Raw genomic sequence first — 18,875 nt, forward strand, 5'->3', positions numbered from 1 at the left:
ACTAGAAAGAATGGTCTGTTAAAATCAGGCAATTATAGAACAGGGGCATTGGTCAATGCACGTTTGAGTAAATCAAAGGATTTCTGCTGGTTTTCAGTCCATTGATAAACAATGCCTTTCTTAAGAAGTTTGGTCAGTGGTAAAGCAAGTAATGAGAAATTACGTACAAACTTCCTATAGAAACTAGCAAGACCAAGGAATGAACGTAGTTCATGTACATTTTTAGGAATAGGCCAATGCAATATTGCGTCAATTTTCTTAGGATCAACTTTTATTCCTTCTTTTGATACAATATGACCTAGATATTCTATTTCAGTCTTAAAGAATTCACTCTTGTCAGGATTTGCAAACAATTGATTTTCTTTCAGTAATTGAAAAACTAATGATAAATGCTCATAATGCTCTTTTTCACTTTGACTGAACACTAAAATATTATCAAAGAAAACAATCACACAATACTGATATTTTAGAAAAATACGGTTCATCATTCTACTGAAAGTAGCAGGTGCATTAGTTAATCCAAATGGCATAACTAAGAATTCGTAATGGCCAAACTGTGTCCTGAATGCAGTCTTAAATATGTCGGATCTATCTAACCTCACCTGATGATATCCAGATTTAAGGTCAATTTTACTAAATATAGAAGATCCTTGCAGTTTGTCCATAAGGTCGTCAACTCTAGGTATAGGATACCTATTCTTTACAGTGATCTTGTTTAATGCTCGGTAGTCAATACACATCCGATAAGTATTATTCTTTTTCTTGACTAAGAGCACAAGTGCACCGAATGGAGAACTGCTAGGTCGAATTAAACCTCTATTTAGTAATTCTTCTACTTGACTCTGGATTTCTTTTTGCTCTATTTGATTGTGCCTATATGGGGCTTTGCAAGGTGGTTGTGTGCCAGGTATTAGGTCAATCTTATGGTCTTCTGGACGTGATGGAGGTAAACCTGGTGGTAGGTCTTCTGCAAAACAATCCTTAAAATATGCAAGAAATTCCTTATGCCTAGGGTGTATATGATTTTCCTTTGCGTGCAATTCATTCACCCAAATGAGATATGATTTAGTATTCTTGCGTAGTGCACGTTTTGCTTGAGTATGCGAAAGCAGTGGAAACATATGAGATGCATGCATACCAAATAATGTAATAGATTTTCCTTGAAAATTAATATTCATTGTGTGTGTGGAATAATCTATATTGGGATTATGTTGGTGTCTCCATGGCATTCCTAGAATAATGTCACTAGACTGTAATGGGACAACTAAGAAATTTCTTCTTTCAATATATGGACCAATTTGAATTTCTAAATCTTGAACTTCTTGTGTGCCATTGTACCTAGTACCTAAAAATGCAGCTTTTATGCGATAGTGCGTAGGTACTGTATGCAATTTCAATTCCTTTACCAATTTTGCTGAAATAAAGTCATGGGTACTACCGTCATCATGCAATATAATTCTTTCTTTTCCATGTACCATACATTTCATAGTCAATAATGAATGTAAAGTAGGCATACCTGGTAAAGTGTCGGAAGTAGTAGTAGGATCATCTTCTTCTTCAGTGAAATCCGGCATATCCTCATGCTCGTCTTCGTCCATAGCTCCAAGGTAGTTGATATGTGCTGATGGCTTCTTTGAATGACAATTTGCTGCGAGATGGCCTGGCTGGTGACACTTATAGCATACGATGGGCTTGGCTTTGGTCACATTATTTGCAATGGCTGGGAGTCTGGGTATATTTGGATTTGCTTGTTGGATAGGCTTAGGGTTTGGATTGACAGTGGATGGTAATGCAGGTGGTTTAGGCCAATTCTTGCGAAAAGATGGTGATGAAAAACGACCTGGATTAAACCTTCTGAAATTGGAATTGAATTGTTTAGATCCATAATTACCGTTTGCTTGGAATGGCTGTGGTCGTCGATCTCTTCCGCGTAACTTATCTTCAGTGTCGTGAGCTAAGGAGATAGCATCTTCAAGGGTAGCAGGCTTGAACATATTCACCTCAGCGTAGTAATGTCCAAGAAGTCCAGACATGTACTTCCGCTTATGTGTCGTCTCTGGTACGTCTTCAAGCATGCGTAGCTGTAAGAGTGCATTCCAAAAACGCTCTGTATACTGTGGAATAGGCTCACGGTCGCGTTGTTGAAGTAAATCCCATTGCTTGATTGCCTTCTCATGAAATTGCGGTGGTAGGAAATTTTGCATGAACTTCTTCTTGAAATCTTCCCATGTAGCAGGACATTCTATGCTCTTGCGGACTACAGTCCATCAAAGTGATGCTCTATCTATCAGATGATTAGTAACACACTTGATTTTATCTTTCTCAGGATAAGTTTCCTCATGGAAATAGTCATCAAACTGGCTAATGAATGATAAAACAGTCTTTCCTTCTCTTATGCCATTGAAAGTGCGAAACTTGAAACTTCGTTTACTTATCTTGGATTCCTTGCGAATGGTTTGTGCTTCAAGAGTGGCGTCGATGGTACAGCGAATCAAATCTTCAGCTTGGGGTTCTTCTTTATCAGTGGACGCTCCTTGTAGCTTTGTCAATTGCGCTTGCAAGGCTTGCCTAGCTCTTCGCTCTTCGTCCAATTGTAACATGATAAGATCCAGCTTTTGTTCCATGGTAGGCTCAGGTAGGTCGTCTTCAGCCATAGGATCATCCATATGTGGGGTAGTCATCCTGTAAAACTCAACAAACCTTTCTCACTCAAAATCAGTTAGCGGGATGAGCGTAGCTCAAATTTGGGGTTACAAGGCTATGTATTTTTGGGTATTTTCTTCTTCAATTTTCAGAAATTCTGAAATATTTCTGTCTCCGTTTGCTGAAAGTACTTCAACGAACTTGCAGATAGGTAAAACAGCTTGCTGCGAATAACTTTCCAGTTCTGAGTTTTTGCAAACGAACAAGTCTTCTAGGAGTTTTAAGCACTAGTCAGTTCTGATTTAGTCTGACTTGCAGAGTTGCAGACTTAACAGACTTGCAGGGTTGTGAACTTGTTGGACTTAGCCAATTTGCAGGACTTGCAGGACTTGATTCCAAGTGACTTGCTGAACTTGACTTCTGGAGTGCGTGACCGAGAGTTTGCAGACTTGTCTGCCTTCACTGACTTGCAGAGTATGGAGGGACTTAAGCTTAATTAGTTAAGCTTAAGCTTAATAAGTTTAAGAAAGAGGCCGCCGTTTCTGATCGTGAGGGGGGGGGGCCGTTTTTTTTTTTAACGCGGAATTTTCGGGGGTCCTCCTCTTGCCACGACTTGACGATTTGAAGCTTAGGCTTCTCTTAAGCTCTTAAGCTTTGTAATTAAGCTTTTTAATGAAGAAGATTAGAGCTTTCTCACTGTTTTTTCAACGACTTGAAGAAAAGAATTGATGAGTGGTCCTCCGCCGACAGAGAGTGGTCCTTCGCGATCTGACACTGGAAATAGGGGTTCTTGATCACCAGAAGTCTGCCTGTATCGACGGTTCGCGACGAGATTGACTGTAGAGGCCGTTTGTTCCTGGAGCTCCGCCTTCGCCCGAGATTGGTAGCGATTGGAAGCCCTTGATCTCTGCTCCGCTCTGATACCACTGGTGCGCAGATCGGACGCAGGTAGCTCACGTAGTGAATTCCCAAAGGTCCCCAAGAACAAAGTACTCTACTTTTTAGCACAAAAACCAATGTAAAAGCAAACACGACATGAGACAAGAGACAAATTGGGTTCAATCTCCCCCATGCCTTGTGTGAGCGCTTCACAAAGCATGTATTTAATGTATATTTCCAATCTTTATGCTCAAAAATAGCCCAATTACAAAAATATGACAAGCTTTTAGCTTTTGAGTTTGCTTTCTACCAAAAATAGGAAAATAAAGCTAATGGACGGTGCCCATAGTGTCTGGCACGCCCAATCTCAATGTCCAAATAGAAATAACATATCCAGGCGCATAAGCGCATACAAAAATAATAATAAATAATCGATGTCTCTATAAACATAACAAAATATAGACGTGGCGCCTATCAAAATATAGTCCAAAGATCGAAAACCCGCTAGACTCCAATGCTTTCCTCCGCCACTGCTGCTATCTCTACACATCAACTGAAGCATTCACAATCGTTAGTAAAATAACACAATTAAACCGACAAAAGTGAATACCTAGCAGTCTTCAGCTACATAAATAAATCAATTGGTTAGAAATAAATCCTAACCTTAATTTATTATGAGTGCGCACTCTAAACTCATAAACGTTTATTAATTTAATATGCATTTTGCGGAATCACCCGCTATGGAATCACCCATGTACACACTAAATTAATGAAACGCCCGAAAAGGACAGGCGTCCCCATCAACTTCTCGCACAAAGAATCCTCTTTGCGTATGAGCCCCGGTCATCTAAGTTTACGAAATCCACCGTAAAACCTCACGGAATCCACCGTGGAATATGCCTCCTGGCATCAATAAGGTACGATGGAATGAGCTTGCATGAATAGCTATCAACAATAGATGCCTTAGCTAAAGATAAGAGCCCAAGATTGGATGGCCTCCCCAATGAATTCTTTACAGAATTCAAGGAATTCATGATAACTCCTCTACTATTCATATGGAAAGAATCCCTAATGGAGCCTTGCCCCATATAATTAACAAAGGAGTTGTCAAACTGATACATAAAAGGGATGGCAAAGATGTGTTAGTCAATTCAAAGCACATAGATTGTCTGACATCTGCATATAAAGTCTTTGCAAAAACCCTAGCTAGGAGGTTGTCTACACATCTAGATTCATGTGTAAGAAAGGAGCAAAAAGGCTTCATCAAAGGCAAATATATTTTAGACTCTATCATAGCATTATGGGAAGGAATGGAGTTGTCTCAGAAAAACAACCAAGTTTTTGTATTCTTCAAAATCGATTTTGATAAAGCTTATGATAGACTAGAATGGGACTTCATATTACAATCACTACATGATATGGGGTTGGAAAAGAGATTTATAAAATTTGTGAGTATTTTGTTTGGCAATGCCTCTACTAGAAGTGTTGTAAACAAAGACATGATTGATTCTCTTCCTTTACAAAGATCTATTAAACAAGGATGTCCCGTTGCTCCATCACTAGTTCCCATACTTGCAAACTCTCTAGGATGGCTGATATAGGACGAGGTAACTTGAAGGGAACTAGATTGCCTAATAATACAGATATGGTGCTCAATCAGTTTGCTAATTATACCAATGGAACTGTCAACAATGACATGAACTCTTTGGTTACATTCTATAATTGTCTACAAATGTTCTATAAAGCTTTAGGGTCAGTCATAAACCCTGTTAAAACAGACATCAAAACTCTAATCAATCCCCCCCCCCCAAGGTGGCTCCTAGAAGCAAGGTCCAAGGAGATTGAGGATGGGAAAGTGTTTAGACTACTAGGAATCCGAATGGGATCTGGAATCTCTATGAAGCAAAGATGGGATTGGGTTCTTGAGAGAGTAAGGGGAAATTTTGAAAAATGGAAAGGGTTGCAATTGAATCTAGCTTGTAGAAATCTAGTACTAAAACATATCCTCATTCGTACTACTATCCACTTTTTGGCTTGTTGGCAACCATCAAAGGTTGGCATAAAACAATTTGAGCTACTGGGGAGGAATTTTCTATGGAGTGGAGATGGAGATAAGTTCAAGATGCCAAAAGCTTCTTGGGTTGTTTGTAGTGTAGCTAGGAGGTTTAGGATTACCAAATCTACAATCATTGGCAACTAAATTAGCAGCCAAACGGGTTGCAAGGAGCTCGAATAAAGAAGAGGAAGATTGGATAACTCTTTTACATGCTTCATGCAAAAACTTCAATATAGCATGATGCCCCAAATGAAAAAACCTAACCCTTCTCACAGCTATTCTCAATCCAATGGGAATTAAAATCAAGCATTCTTCTAAATTAACAAAAGGCATCTGAGAGGCATGGTTTAAGTATAAGAAGCTTCTTGGCCCTGCTCCACACCCTCATCATACCTTTTACCATGGGCCTCATTCTGTTTGGTTCAACTTCTTCCACAACTCTATCCTGGAGGGGAGAGTTCTAAATCAAGTCTACATGCCATCCAAGAAAGGTATCCAAGTATGGGGGGATCTTTGGGATACCAAAACTAAGGCATGGATTTCTAAAGAGCAACTTTTGAGTAAGTTTCACTTAAAGCAAGCAATGTTCCTAATCAAAAGTAGAACCAATCTGTGGAGGCCCCACCTATTGGTTGTCATCAACATCAACCTCCCTTTCAATGTTGAAGGGATGTGTTTACTGGGTGATATACCTCTCCTCCATCTTTATGACTTGCACAAGATTTAAATGTACTATAATATAAGTTAAACTATAGATGGCACATCAATTGGAGCTGGAGCCCTCATCAGTGGATATATTGATTTGATAATCTTTGGTTGCTTGTGATTCAACCTAAAATTTCATGTCTCATGTGGCCGATAACCCTTAAAGCCTTATGGGCTAATGAGAGGGGCTCATAAAGCAAGAATAAGTAATGGACTATGCCCCAAATGCAACCAACAAGCAAAATCTATATCCCATCTTTTTTATAGATGTCCCCATAGTACTAATATTTGTTGCTTCTTGTAGGTCTTGATCTTGCCACATCAACCATCTAAGATATCATGGAAGGAGGTTATTTTAGTGGAAATTTATGGCATTCCCCCAATAATGTGGAATTGGTTAAGAGGTATTTACCTCTAGAATATATGGACTAGTAGGAATAAAAAGATTTTTGAAAACATGCCTATGGAACCATCATATGGGTTTAAATCTGATTTTTAGATACAAGTTGAGAAAGATACAAGCAAGATGCAAAAACTTCACGAACTTTAATCCGGCTCCAATGTTGAAGAAATTGCAAGTATTCTTATGGAAATGGAAAACAAGCTCTAATAGGAGAATACTAAGAGAAAAAGAAATGTCTTTTTTGAGTAGATGCTATTGTAAATACCTACAATTACTCAAGACAAACAAATCACTATTATAGCTATATATTTATTTTACTTTCCTCTTTAATAGATTTCAAGCTTCCTTCAAAAAAGTTTTTTTTATTAATAGAAGACCAATTCCACAATGTCATAGCCAAAGGAGTATCACTCTACATAGATCTCATATATCTCTTTTTGTGGAACGGTATGATCTATGCTAGTCCCCCAACTTTGTGCATACTTTATCTGTATCTAACTATAAATGTAATGCATTTTCTCAAGGAAAAGAAAGAAGTCATATTTACAAGATTGATTTCAAACCCCTAACCAGAACAAGAGCTTACAATGGTTTTTGACCATTCCATTTATAACTTAGTAATATTGCAAATACTTCCTTCAAGTGTGATTACTTTTTTGTATTAACAAATAAATGGAAGATACAAAAGCAAAATAAATGGTGTTTCCTTAGCTTCTAAAAGGTCTTTTAATAAACGTAGGTGATATCCATAATCCTATTACTTAACTTCTAAAAAGCCTTTGAATACTGAGTGGATTGCGCCATGTCGACCATGCACCCTTGTCGAGAAGCATGTAAGTATGGTTTGATTAGGCTGCAAAACCAGAGACATAAATAGTGCTGTAGGCGTGGTAAGAAGAAAGCCGCGAGACTGGCATCCGTCGAAGATGCTAGAAAAGCCGTACGGCGAAAACCTTACGTCCAGACAGACTGGCATTAAAGAGCCGTGGCTCACTCGTACCTTCTTACACAAAAAACTTAAAAAGCCCGAATTAACGCTATTTCTTCAGTAAAGTACACGTCTTTCCCTTCACCTGGAAGGGTCCACTAAGTGGGTTCAGACTCGGCAGACAAAGGGGCGTCCCAAACGAAGTTGACCAATCAAATTTCAGCATCGACAAGTGAACGTTCACACACATGGTGGAAGCCCAAAAAAAGTAGGGGCTCTTTTTGACACGTCACGGTCAAGTGTTCGCTCTTCTCTTCCGGCCTGGCCAGCATGGATATATCTCCTTCGCGCCATGTCTTGTCTTTGGCGCCTTCCATCTTGCCTATGAAGCAAAAGCTTCAAGACTTCCATTGCAGTTCTTGAGCTCTCTCTCTCTCCGCTATATATATGTGCTTCTTCGATCACATCATCAAACTCTCGAGCTTCAATCTACAGGTACTCTCTCTCTCTTTTTTTTTTTTTTTTCCGTAAACGTCCTCTCTCTCTCTCTCTCTGTGGCATAGAGATGTCTGGTGAATCTCTCCCTCTCTCCCCAGTGGCATGTAATCTTCATTGAAAATCGTGTTTGTCTCTTTTCTTTTCGTAATAGTTGGGTGCATCTCTGACTCTCTCTCTCTCTCCCCGCTATATATACGTGCTGCTTCGATCGCAAAACTCTCGAGCTTCAATCTACAGGTACTCTCTCTCTCTGTGGCACAATGATGTCGGGTGCATCTCTCCCTCTCTCCCCATGTGTCGGGTGCATCTCTCCCTCTCTCCCCAATGGAAATCGTATTCGTCTCTTTTTTTTTCCCTAATAGTTGGGTGCATATCTCTCTCTCTCTCTCTCTCTCTCTCTCTCTCAATGTGTGCACAATTTGACCAGAATTTGCTTGATTTCTCTCTCTCTCAATTAGGTGCATTATCTATCTGAATCGGTGCACCTCTCTCTCTCCACTCCCAAAGAGGCATGCAGTCTGCATTGAACTAAAAAATTGGGTGTATCTGTGTCTCTCTATGCATTGGATCAATAAATCAAGTCTAGACATTGGATTTGTGTTGAAATTGGCCTAATTTTCGTTTTTTGCTATCATGCGAGCTTTTATCAGGTCTCTATTACGTCGAATCACCTGCTCATCTCGCGTCACTTGGCATCATCCCTTAGCCAAAGGGATCACTCGGGTACGTTCAAAAGAAAAGAAATTTGTAAAAGTACTGCTTTTAGTACCGAGCCTTGGTTTGTAGACGGATATTAGAACTCAATTTTGTAGCAAAACATTATTTAATTTGCAGCATTCATTGGTGTACATCAGAACTCAATTTTCGTTTGTTGTAGCCTTCACACATGTGGTAGAAAGTGTGTGGAGCAGGATAAAATAAAAAAACAAAGTTAGGTACAATTTTGCTATTCTTTTCTCTATATATTTGTGAATGTCTGTCTGTAATCAAATGATTGTCTTATTTTGTAGGCTTGCAGCAATGGCTTTCCGCCAATATACGCAAGACTCTCAAGATGACATTGTCATGGAATCACAGCCACAAATCTCTTTGGATAGCCAAATCTCAAGTCCTTCAGGTTTGCTCCCAAACACATCGTATTATTTGCAGCATCTTCCACAAATGGGTATGCAATTCGGAATGCCTCCACATGGGTTTAGTGCTATGCTTAATGACAGCTCCTATTCTGAACACTTGCATTACACAACACCTCAAGCTACCAATATGCAAGGGGTTCAACCCTTCTCTACCCAAGGTCAGAATCTGGACCATCACGAGGCAAGTGTGCAATTACCTCAACGACCTCCAAACTCTCGAGGAACAAAGAAGCGTGTAGTGGCACCCAATAATGTGTCACTTACCCTTCCTCTCCCTAAGAAGAGCAAGACTAAGGGAAAGAAAGCCATGACCAATGACATAGACAATGAGGAGAATGGAGAAGAAAAAAAGAACAACTTTTGGAAGGATTTTTGGGTTGAGCAGCTAGTTCATGCTCGTGGTAGTATGAATGACCAGTTCAACAAGCCTCAAAAACAAGGTGTTGATCTTTGGGGAAAAATTGCCACACAGTTGGCTTCCATGTATTCTGATTTCGATAAGGACAGTGAGTCTTGCAGGAAGAAGTGGACCCGTGTGTATCAACAATACAAGCAAGATAAAGCACATAACACAATCTCGGGCAATGATAGGAAGATAACATGTAAGTGGTATGATGTAGTGGATGAGTACATGCATGGCCGAGCTCATGTCACATGCATCAGCCATGCTTCTTCCACCCAAGAAAACTTGAATGTAGAGGGAGAAGCATCCCCAGGGAATGTTGAAGGTAGTACATCTATAGAAAATGCACAAAAGATATTGGGATCTAATCGCACACGTCGCAAGCCTGCCGTTGATGACTATCTATCTGGAATGGTTAACACTGGACGAGAGCTGATCTCACAACTAACAGATTCATCTGAGCGACGAGATGCAATAGAATCCCGCAAACTTGATATATTTCAAGCCATGCATGGTAGCATGGTGGCATTTCTAGAGCTAGCTAAGAAGCCTACTTAGTGTAGTAATGTTGAGTTGTAATGGGAGTTTGAAGATTAATTTTAATCTCATGTTGGTGTTCCAATCTCAACACTGTAAAATGTCTCTATATGTGTCTTCAAAAATGCATATGTTGGTTTCAAAAGTATACTAACTTAAAATGTGTTTCAAATTTGTCTTTTAGGATTAGCATATGTGTATCTTCAAATTTGTCTTTTAGGATTAGCAAGTTTTGATTAGATTTTGTATATGCAGAGTCTATGGCATGTAGTAGAGAGATGGCTTTGTATTGTGCTTGGGTGATATCTGTTATGATGCTAGCCATGCTAGATTGTATATCGGAGGAAGTTGATGATATTGCAAAGGCATGGCTTTATGAGGCAAAAGTTGTTGCCAAGATGATGAAGGCAAAGACCCTAAATCATTGTCGAGGTCACCTTACTCGACGATGTTGGGCTTATCCACGCGCCCAAAATTTTTATCAAGCCACTTTAATGGGATCATACACAGCCCAAATGTTCAAGAAACGCCTTCGTGTTAGCAGGGATACATTCCACTATCTTTGTAACAAGTTGTCTGCTGTGTTTGGGAGGCAAAACACTCGCATGAGACAAGCCATACCACTTCAAACCCGTATTTGCATAGCTTTGCATAGGTTGGCAAGTGGAACTCCGCTCGAAGTTCTTGCAGATCTCTATGGATGTGGGAAAGGTACAGCATGTCACATAGTGCTACAATTTTGTGCAGCATTGGTAGCATCAGGATTGAAGGATACATATATACGTTGGCCAACACCGTTTCGAATGCAAAAGCTTTCCGAACAATTTGAAGCTATCAGAGGCATTCCCTTTGTGATTGGTGCCATTGATGGAACACATATCCCCATCATAGCACCTAAGGACAATGCAGCAGACTACTATAACAGAAAAGGTTTTCACTCTATTTTGTTACAATTGACAGTTGCACCTGATTGCACTGCTTGGGACTATGATGTAGGTTGGTGCGGGTCCATACATGACTCTGTGAACTTTGGCAACAGTGCACTTGGGATCCGATGCAACAAAGGTGACCTTGGCAAGTATTGCTTAGTAGGTGATTGTGCATACACAGCAAAACCATACATGCTAGTTCCTTTTAAAGGAAGCAAGGAAGGCTTGTCTAAGATGAAGTATTATTGGAATTTCATCCAGTCCAGTACACGGATGGCCGTTGAGAGGGCTTTTGGAATGCTGAAGGCAAGGTTTCGGATTCTCCTAAAACGCATAGACATGGATCTGCTTAATGTTCCTGACATTGTCACTGCATGTCTTGTGTTGCATAATATTTGCATACTACATGGTGACACCTTTGACATGGATTGGGTAAGGGATGCTGAAACAACCCTCAGGCAATCAGTAAACCTTGAGGTAGGGACCACAAGGACATCAACATCCACCTTATTTGAAGTTCGTGCAGTTCTACCAATGTCAGAAGCGGAGGTGGTCAATCGAGCACAAATTGAAGCGGATGATGTAGAGACCAACAATATGGGTAGAGGTACTGAACGCAGGGACAATTTGGCTCGAGTAATGTATAAGGAGCATTGTCGTAGAAACATCCAAATGGTTTTTGGTGATAGTGAAGATGAGCATCTAGGTGAAGACGAGTAATCTACAATATAAATCTACAGATTCAGATTCAACTTTGTACAAATCTGCTTAGCAATTTTTAAAAATATTCTCTGAAATTTATAATACTCTGTTACATGTTCATTTCTGTTCTTTTCTGTGTACTCTGTTATTCTGATCAAAATTAATGGTATATCAGTAGCAAATTTTGCAGTGTAGTAATGTCTTCCTTCTATTTTGAAGGGTATATAGTCCATAACACAATAACACTTTTGTTATATGGGACTCCTGCATTTGCTTGTGCTGCTATCAGCTTTGATGCTGTTTTAATTTGATAGCCAGAATATATGGTGATGTAGAATATATGGTGCTGTTTTAATTTGATAGCCACAATGATGCAGGAAATGCTTCTGCTATAGTTTTGAAGTCAAATATTTATGATGATGCTGGCATGTCTTGGTTTTAGATGACTTTAGTTTAGACGACTTTTAGTTTAGGGTGGTAGCTTTCTCTTAGCATTTTCATGGTTTTAGATGACTTTAAGTTTAGGGTGCTGCCATTCACTACAGGAATCCATGACAATTGGTAACAAGTCTACAATGTTAAATTCGTGGTGTGGCTGCCATGCCTCTCCTACCAAACTGATAAGGACACAAATTGGGGTTTGAATTTTCATTCTATTTATGGCATTCCTCATCTAGGCACAAAGGTCACCTCCAGTTTGAGGATAAGGACACTGGAGAATCTCTTTGGAACTGGTGTATAGCGTACAAGAGGAGAAAGTTCTACAAGAACTGGTATATAGTCTAGCTGCCTGTTCGTGCCCTCTTTGGTACTGCATCAGGTACTGCTGCATCACCTGTTCTTGGATCCGACAATGCGACTTTCACATCAGAGTTTGCCTCAGTGCAACTTCTGAAGCCAACTTTATGTGGTAAATCAAAGCTTAAGCATAGCATTCTCTGTTCATGTGCATACGAGTCATTAAAAATTGCCATCTGAAAGTATGAAATTATTTATCAGAATAATGGATACTAACTTGCCTTGTTGGGAGCAACATCCCTAACTTCCCAAACATCAGGATGCTCAATATGTCCATTTAACGCCTTTTCTGCACGCTGTAAAACATGAAATGTTGACATTCACGCCTATATGCTGCCACTTAATTAGACTTTCCTTTACAACCTGTTAACTGCTTCCTGACTGCAGTTGCATTATGCAAAATTTTGTATGCTGATTCTGCTACTCAGAATGTTTTGTTGATTTGTTTCTAACAGGATTTCTCAATTCAAGTGTTTCTAACAGGATCTCTCCATGCACTTTAGAAGTCCTTAGTGGTATGACTCCGTTCCTGAACAATATTTGCTGTAATTTGCAGCTTTAATAGTTGAGGTACTTGGGCACTTGCTTTTGTCTGCAAATGCCTGCAAGTAGCCATTTTGGAAAGGCAATACCTTTCAGAAACATGGCTAAGAGCATGATGTTTGTCAGCAGGATATCATCTCAGAATTGCTTAATGAACTCTTCAAGAGAGTAAGAATTTATGCCACTCCAGCCGGGCCTTTGTTGAGACTCAATAGAGAAGTTTATTGAGGTATAACTCTGAGATAATGGGTAAAAAGCAAACATTTCTGTTAAATGTAAGAAACGAACCTTGATAACGTCCTTCACAGTTTCATGAACTCGCATGAAGCAGTAACAGTGAATTCAAGGTAACGTTCCCTTCCATGTTCTTATGGAGAAAAGACCTTGAAATACATTTGGAGCAAGGCATTTCAACTTATAAACCATCAATCATCCAATTATTTTACACAAAAAACGACAAACTATATGTGGAGAAATATAAGGAAGAATGCCCACAACCTATGTCTCACAAAAAGACAAATCTGGTCTATACATGATCTACACTACAATCAATATGAAAAACCAAAATTTGAGACCTGAACAATGCATGAGTTTAAGAAGCCTGTAAAACATACAAATACTCTGCATTCTTCACTTTCTGTCCTCTCTAGCTGCCATTGAGGGGCCCTCTATCTGAATCTCTTTTTTTAAGAAAAGAAATTCGATCAATAGCACCTCGGAGGAAACCCCCTTCAGGCAAAGTACAAAGCACAAGGAACTCTGCAAAGAGTGGCTAAGTACATCACAAAAAGAATGGTTGTGTGAACAACCAATCTGGTGGGCTTTAATGCCAAACCATCTGAGGTGCAATATGGAAAAACATGCCCAAGTCCCAAGTCTGCAAGAGGGCCTTGCTCCTCATCCTCTCACAGTCACCTTGTTTCCTCTCCCATCTCCAGCCATAGTAGCCAGAAGTTTTGGAAACAGCAAGATCGGAAACGAGTTTCCTACAGTATTAATTTTAAGGAAACATCTAAAAATTTGTACAATATGAACATATAAACAATGCCAAATCTTCCAGAATATAGGTCATTTTAAAATCACATTACAATTCATTACTATTAACATCATCAAAACAATGGCAGTTGATACAATGTTTAAAAGGAACCTCATATCAAATATCAATCTAGAGCAAGGACATGTCACACATTCTAAAAGTGGCAAATATGAATAAAAGTGGCAGAAGTGTCAAATGAGTCTGAAGCTTGCCTCGTGAACCTTGCCAAATGTTCAATACATAAATGGAAACTATTAAAAGTAAATCATCAATCTCAATGAAGGCATGTCCTGGCTTCCTCCAGGCTTGTGTCTGTTTACGAAGCTGTTTTAATTTGTCCACTTCTTTCCACATGCCAGCATCAGCATAAATATTTGACATCAAAACTATAGCAGAAGCATTTCCTGCATCTCGTAAGCTGATAGCATCAAAGCAGCGTCTTCCTACTTCTACATTACCATATATTTTGCAGCTACCTAGCAAAGATCTCCAGCCTACCATATTCTCCTGGAATCTCATGCTTTGAAGCAGTTTTTCAGCTTCATGCAAGCGACCTGAACAACCAAGAAGGTCAATCATGCAATTATAATGCTCAAGGTTTGGCCTGAACCCAAACTCATTTTCCATTGAACAGAAGCACTGATAAGCTTCCTCAATCAAACCCAAATGGCTACACACAGAAAGTAGGGAGACAAGGACAACACTGTCTGGGTTCAAGCCTTCTTGTCTCATCTGCTTAAAGTACCGCAGCGCTAAAATGTAATTCTTATGAAACGAATATCCTGCAATCATTGCACTGCATGTGACAACATCATGCTTGAACAATGTTTCAAACACTCCATGAGCATCCTCCAAGCTTCCACATTCAGCATAAAGATTTATAAGGGCACTTCCAATCACTTGGTCAGTATGCAAGCCACTCTCAACAACACATGTGTGAATAAGCTTGCCCTGATGCAGAGCACCTGAGAGACAGCAAGCCTTTAAGATGCTAGCACACGTAACAGCATTAGGTGTCACTCTAGACTGCTGCATCTGCTCAAAAAGTGTCAAAGCCTCCTGGCCATTGAATCCATATTGCACATATCCATATTGATCAAATGCTCTTCTTGCTTCAATGAGACTCTCACACTTAGCAAGCATGTCAATAAGGGCATTCCCAATAAGAAGATCAAACCTGCAGTGGCTGCAAAGGATGCCAACATGCATCATTCTGCCCTGATATAGACAACATGCCTTGAGTACACCAGCAACAGTAATGTTGTCTAAACCCATTCCCTCCTGTTTCATGTCTTGGAAAAGCTGAAGTGCCTCTTGGCTATACCCATGTTGAGCATATGCAGCAATCATTACAGTCCATGTCACTGCATCCCGCCTCAGCAACCGGCCAAATAAACTGCCCGCATCTTTGAGAGACTTAGACTTTGTGTACATGTCTAATAGAGAGTTTGCAATTACAACATCAGACTCAAGAATAGTTTCAATAATGTAGGCATGAATCAGCCTACCAACATCTAGAGCTGCTAAACTGGCAACATCTTTCAAAGTGCAAATGCATGTCACTTTGTCTGGTGTTCTTCCTTCTTGGTGCATCCGTTGAAAAAGTTGAATGCACTCTACAGAAAGCCCTTGCTGAACATAACCTGCGATAACTGCATTCCATGTTACAACACTTCTCACTGGCAACTTTCCAAACAAATATTCAGTGTCCTTGAGTTCTCCACATTTTGTATACATATCAATGAGACTGTTGTTCAGGGAAAGATCTGACTCTAATGCAGCTTCAAGAATGTAAGCATTTAGTTGTCTTCCCGTATCTGAGGCTGATGTCCTAGAACATGCCTTGAGAATGCTAAAGAGGGTGACATTATCAGCCTTCAAATCCTCCTTTTGCATTGTGCCCAAAAGAACTAGAACCTCATGGAGATACCCCACATTTGCATATCCAGCAATCATGGCATTCCATGTCACTATGTCGCGAATCTGATGGTTATTGAACAAGGTGTGGGCATCCTCAAGATTCCCACACTTAGCGTACATGTCAATAAGGGTACTCCTGACATAGATGTCAGACTCGAGACAGTTATTAACAATGTCAGTGTGGATGAGTTTACCAGAAGTAAGGAGCCTTGCCTTGGCACATGCTTTGAGGGCAGCGACAAAGAGATAGTCGTCCGGCACGACATTGAACTGCTGCATTTGAGAATAGAGCTTGACGGCCTCGTGGTTGTGGTCCGAGTTAGTGTGGGCAGAGATAACAGCATGCCAGACAAATGTGTTCGCTTTGGGGGCTTTGGTGAAGACCTCACTAGCCTCAGGTAATCTTCCGCATGCGGCAAACATTCGGATGAGGCGGCTTGCCAGAGAATCAGAGAGCGCGACATCGTTTGTACAGATCGACCAATAGATTCGCCTACCTTTGTAGAGGTCTTTTGATTTGGCACAGGCCTGCAGAAGGCGGCAGCACGCATCGACTGAAGTGTAGGAACCATTCTTATTCATAAGCCGGGACGATTCATTGCCATGGCACAGGAAACCTGTCGAAGCTCAAGCCAGCTAACATGTGAGAAGGATTCATAGTCGTAGGCTGCACATGTGCCGAATTGTGATGCGAGAGTACTCAGAGATCAGAGATCACGAAGCCGATTACAGGTTTATGCAGATTTTGCTCCACTGAACGGAGCGAAACGCTCCACTGAACGGAGTGGTGGACAAGGAAACGAGCGTTTCGCTCCGTTCAGTGGAGCAAAATGCTCGTTTCGCTCCTTTCCTTGTCCACCACTCATGTGAATGAGAGGGCGGACAACTCTTTGGAAATCCTTGTGGCTGGGTGGAAAAGGGGATTTTTCACCCTTTTGTCCACCGGGCAAGTGTGAACCGGGCCTAAAGCAAGAAGAAGATGTGGAAGTCCTAGGCCACAGGCCAAGTTAGCTATGATACAGAACCAGACAGGCGAGCTTTCCTGTTCAAGGGAGGTTCCTTGACCTCAGGCTTTCTGCTACTGATAGGCGAGGTGGACATGGCGAGGAGTCAAACGGTGTATAATGCAGGGAAGACGAGCGTTTGATGAACTCCAGGCAGTCGGCGATGGCGTCTGCGTGCAAGGAGGAGGGTGCCATGGAGGAGGGGGCCAGGGCTGACCGAGAATAGGTAGAATTTGAAGATGAAGATGAAGAAGAAGAAGAAGAAGAGGAGGAGGTGGAGGCGGGAAAGGAAGACGAAGACGACGACGACAAAGGCTCCCGCGGGCAGAAAGCTTTTTTGCGTCGAAAGGCCCTAAGGTCGGGTCTTCTTCTTCTGGTCCTGCAGTTGACGGCCATGGCCGAGAGCTTGCCATCGCAGAGCAGACGCGCGCAGCAATCCTTGGTCCTTCTCACAAGCTTCCTGCACAGTACGCGGACACGCGCGCGGGGAGGAAGAAGAAGCAGATGCACGAGTTTTCGGCCGTATGCAGTAGTCGGCGATGGCTTCGTATTCTTCTTCGTGTCCTCGTCGCCGTCGTCGTCCTCCTCCTCCTCCTCCTTTGACGGCTGCTGCTGTGATTCTACAGCAGGGAAACTTTCGTTGGATCTGTGAGCAACGCGCCGTTTCTTCCTCAGCATTTTTGATGGAGGAGCCTATGAGAGCAGGAGAGCAACTGAGCGAGCTTTCAGACAGACATGCACAGAGAGAGGGAGGGAGAAAGGGGGGGGGGGAGCTTTGAGAAGAGAGGGAGAGAGGGAGAGAGAGAGAGAGAGAGGCTTTGAGCATCATAAAACGTTGGCTCTAGAGGTGTTCCGTAAGGATCGGGGTGTGTCGTCAAAACCGTTTTGTCCCCACTCCTCCCGTATTGAGCCCGATTCACACGTCCTCTCCTTTTTCCACATAACACCACGTTCCGCCTTGCACGAAAAACATTTCTGATCGAAGAGACAAGCGCTTTATGTTCAAATTTTTGGAGGGATTTTTGAATGCAATTACATGTATTTGTCAAAAAAAATTTGTAAGACTTTCATAAAGTTCAATGTACAAAATCCTCTATTTTTAAATTTTGAATTTTTTTTTGAAAATTTTATAATTCAGATAACAGTAAACCTCAATTTTCCATGAACATTGACCACATCTGGAGTCACTTCGAACGGGGCAATGACGTGTCAATAAGATCATAACCCACTTGGTTTGAGTGTGGGTTGAGCTTGACGATGTGTGAGTTCAAGCCCTAGGTTGTGCTTCTCCAACAACACCAAATTTATTCGCATCTAATGAGACAATGAGATGTCTCCCACTTTCTTTCTTTCTTTTTTGGAAGTGTTAAAATATATTAAAATGGAATGTAAATTTTACAGTTGTTGGTGAAGAGGACTTCAATATAGGGAAGCTGCCTTATCCAAACAGTCTTAGATTACAACATGTATCAATTGGAAAAAGGACTCAGATCGAATTTCAGATCTTCTTGGAATCCACAATTTTCTTCTTGAGTTCTAACAGCATGGCAACAACTTCATCTTCCGAGCCTCCAAGATAAGCTTCCTTCTGGAGTCTTTGCAGCTTCTCAGCATCCTGATCCACTTGCAACAAAAAATACGTCTTAAATCCATGAATAGGATCGATAGAGACATTTTCAAATACTTTTTCATTCCTGCAAATCCATATATTCCAAGAAAGAGGCTTCTTATCCAAATCCAAACTACTGGAGATAT

General features: G+C 40.8%; 3 protein-coding genes across 3 annotated transcripts; 1 reads left to right on the forward strand and 2 right to left on the reverse strand.

The window, feature by feature from the left end:
• Positions 1–7,516: 7,516 nt before the first annotated feature.
• Positions 7,517–17,949, reverse strand: LOC148034252 (uncharacterized). Its single transcript, XM_087679218.1, has 2 exons — positions 17,080–17,949; positions 7,517–7,772 (listed from the first exon to the last, which is right to left on the reverse strand). Exon 1 carries the CDS (start codon positions 17,796–17,798, stop codon positions 17,163–17,165), a length of 636 nt encoding a protein of 211 aa, XP_087535344.1. The 5' UTR covers positions 17,799–17,949; the 3' UTR covers positions 7,517–7,772; positions 17,080–17,162.
• Positions 8,767–10,230, forward strand: LOC148034253 (uncharacterized). Its single transcript, XM_087680479.1, has 2 exons — positions 8,767–8,835; positions 9,123–10,230. Exon 2 carries the CDS (start codon positions 9,133–9,135, stop codon positions 10,207–10,209), a length of 1,077 nt encoding a protein of 358 aa, XP_087536605.1. The 5' UTR covers positions 8,767–8,835; positions 9,123–9,132; the 3' UTR covers positions 10,210–10,230.
• LOC148034254 (pentatricopeptide repeat-containing protein At2g33680-like) lies at positions 12,602–16,698 on the reverse strand. Its single transcript, XM_087680464.1, has 4 exons — positions 14,409–16,698; positions 14,076–14,146; positions 12,839–12,913; positions 12,602–12,793 (listed from the first exon to the last, which is right to left on the reverse strand). Exons 1-4 carry the CDS (start codon positions 16,696–16,698, stop codon positions 12,602–12,604), a joined length of 2,628 nt encoding a protein of 875 aa, XP_087536590.1.
• Positions 17,950–18,875: the final 926 nt, after the last annotated feature.

The sequence above is a fragment of the Lygodium microphyllum genome, chromosome 6, assembly GCF_053477565.2.
Source record: "Lygodium microphyllum isolate KBCC chromosome 6, Lygodium_microphyllum_v1.1.10, whole genome shotgun sequence".
In the NCBI taxonomy this organism is placed as follows: Eukaryota; Viridiplantae; Streptophyta; class Polypodiopsida; order Schizaeales; family Lygodiaceae; genus Lygodium; species Lygodium microphyllum.

Bases quoted from the DNA above. Each gene is read 5' to 3' on its own strand.
- LOC148034253 (XM_087680479.1), top strand. From the start codon at position 9,133: ATGGCTTTCCGCCAATATACGCAAGACTCTCAAGATGACATTGTCATG.
- LOC148034254 (XM_087680464.1), bottom strand. From the start codon at position 16,698: ATGAATAAGAATGGTTCCTACACTTCAGTCGATGCGTGCTGCCGCCTT. The intron at 12,914-14,075 runs GTGACTGTGAGA...CATGTTTTACAG, and splicing joins GAGATGGGAGAGGAAACAAG to CGTGCAGAAAAGGCGTTAAA. The intron at 12,794-12,838 runs GCAAGTTAGTAT...TCATACTTTCAG, and splicing joins GGGATGTTGCTCCCAACAAG to ATGGCAATTTTTAATGACTC.
- LOC148034252 (XM_087679218.1), bottom strand. From the start codon at position 17,798: ATGCTGAGGAAGAAACGGCGCGTTGCTCACAGATCCAACGAAAGTTTC.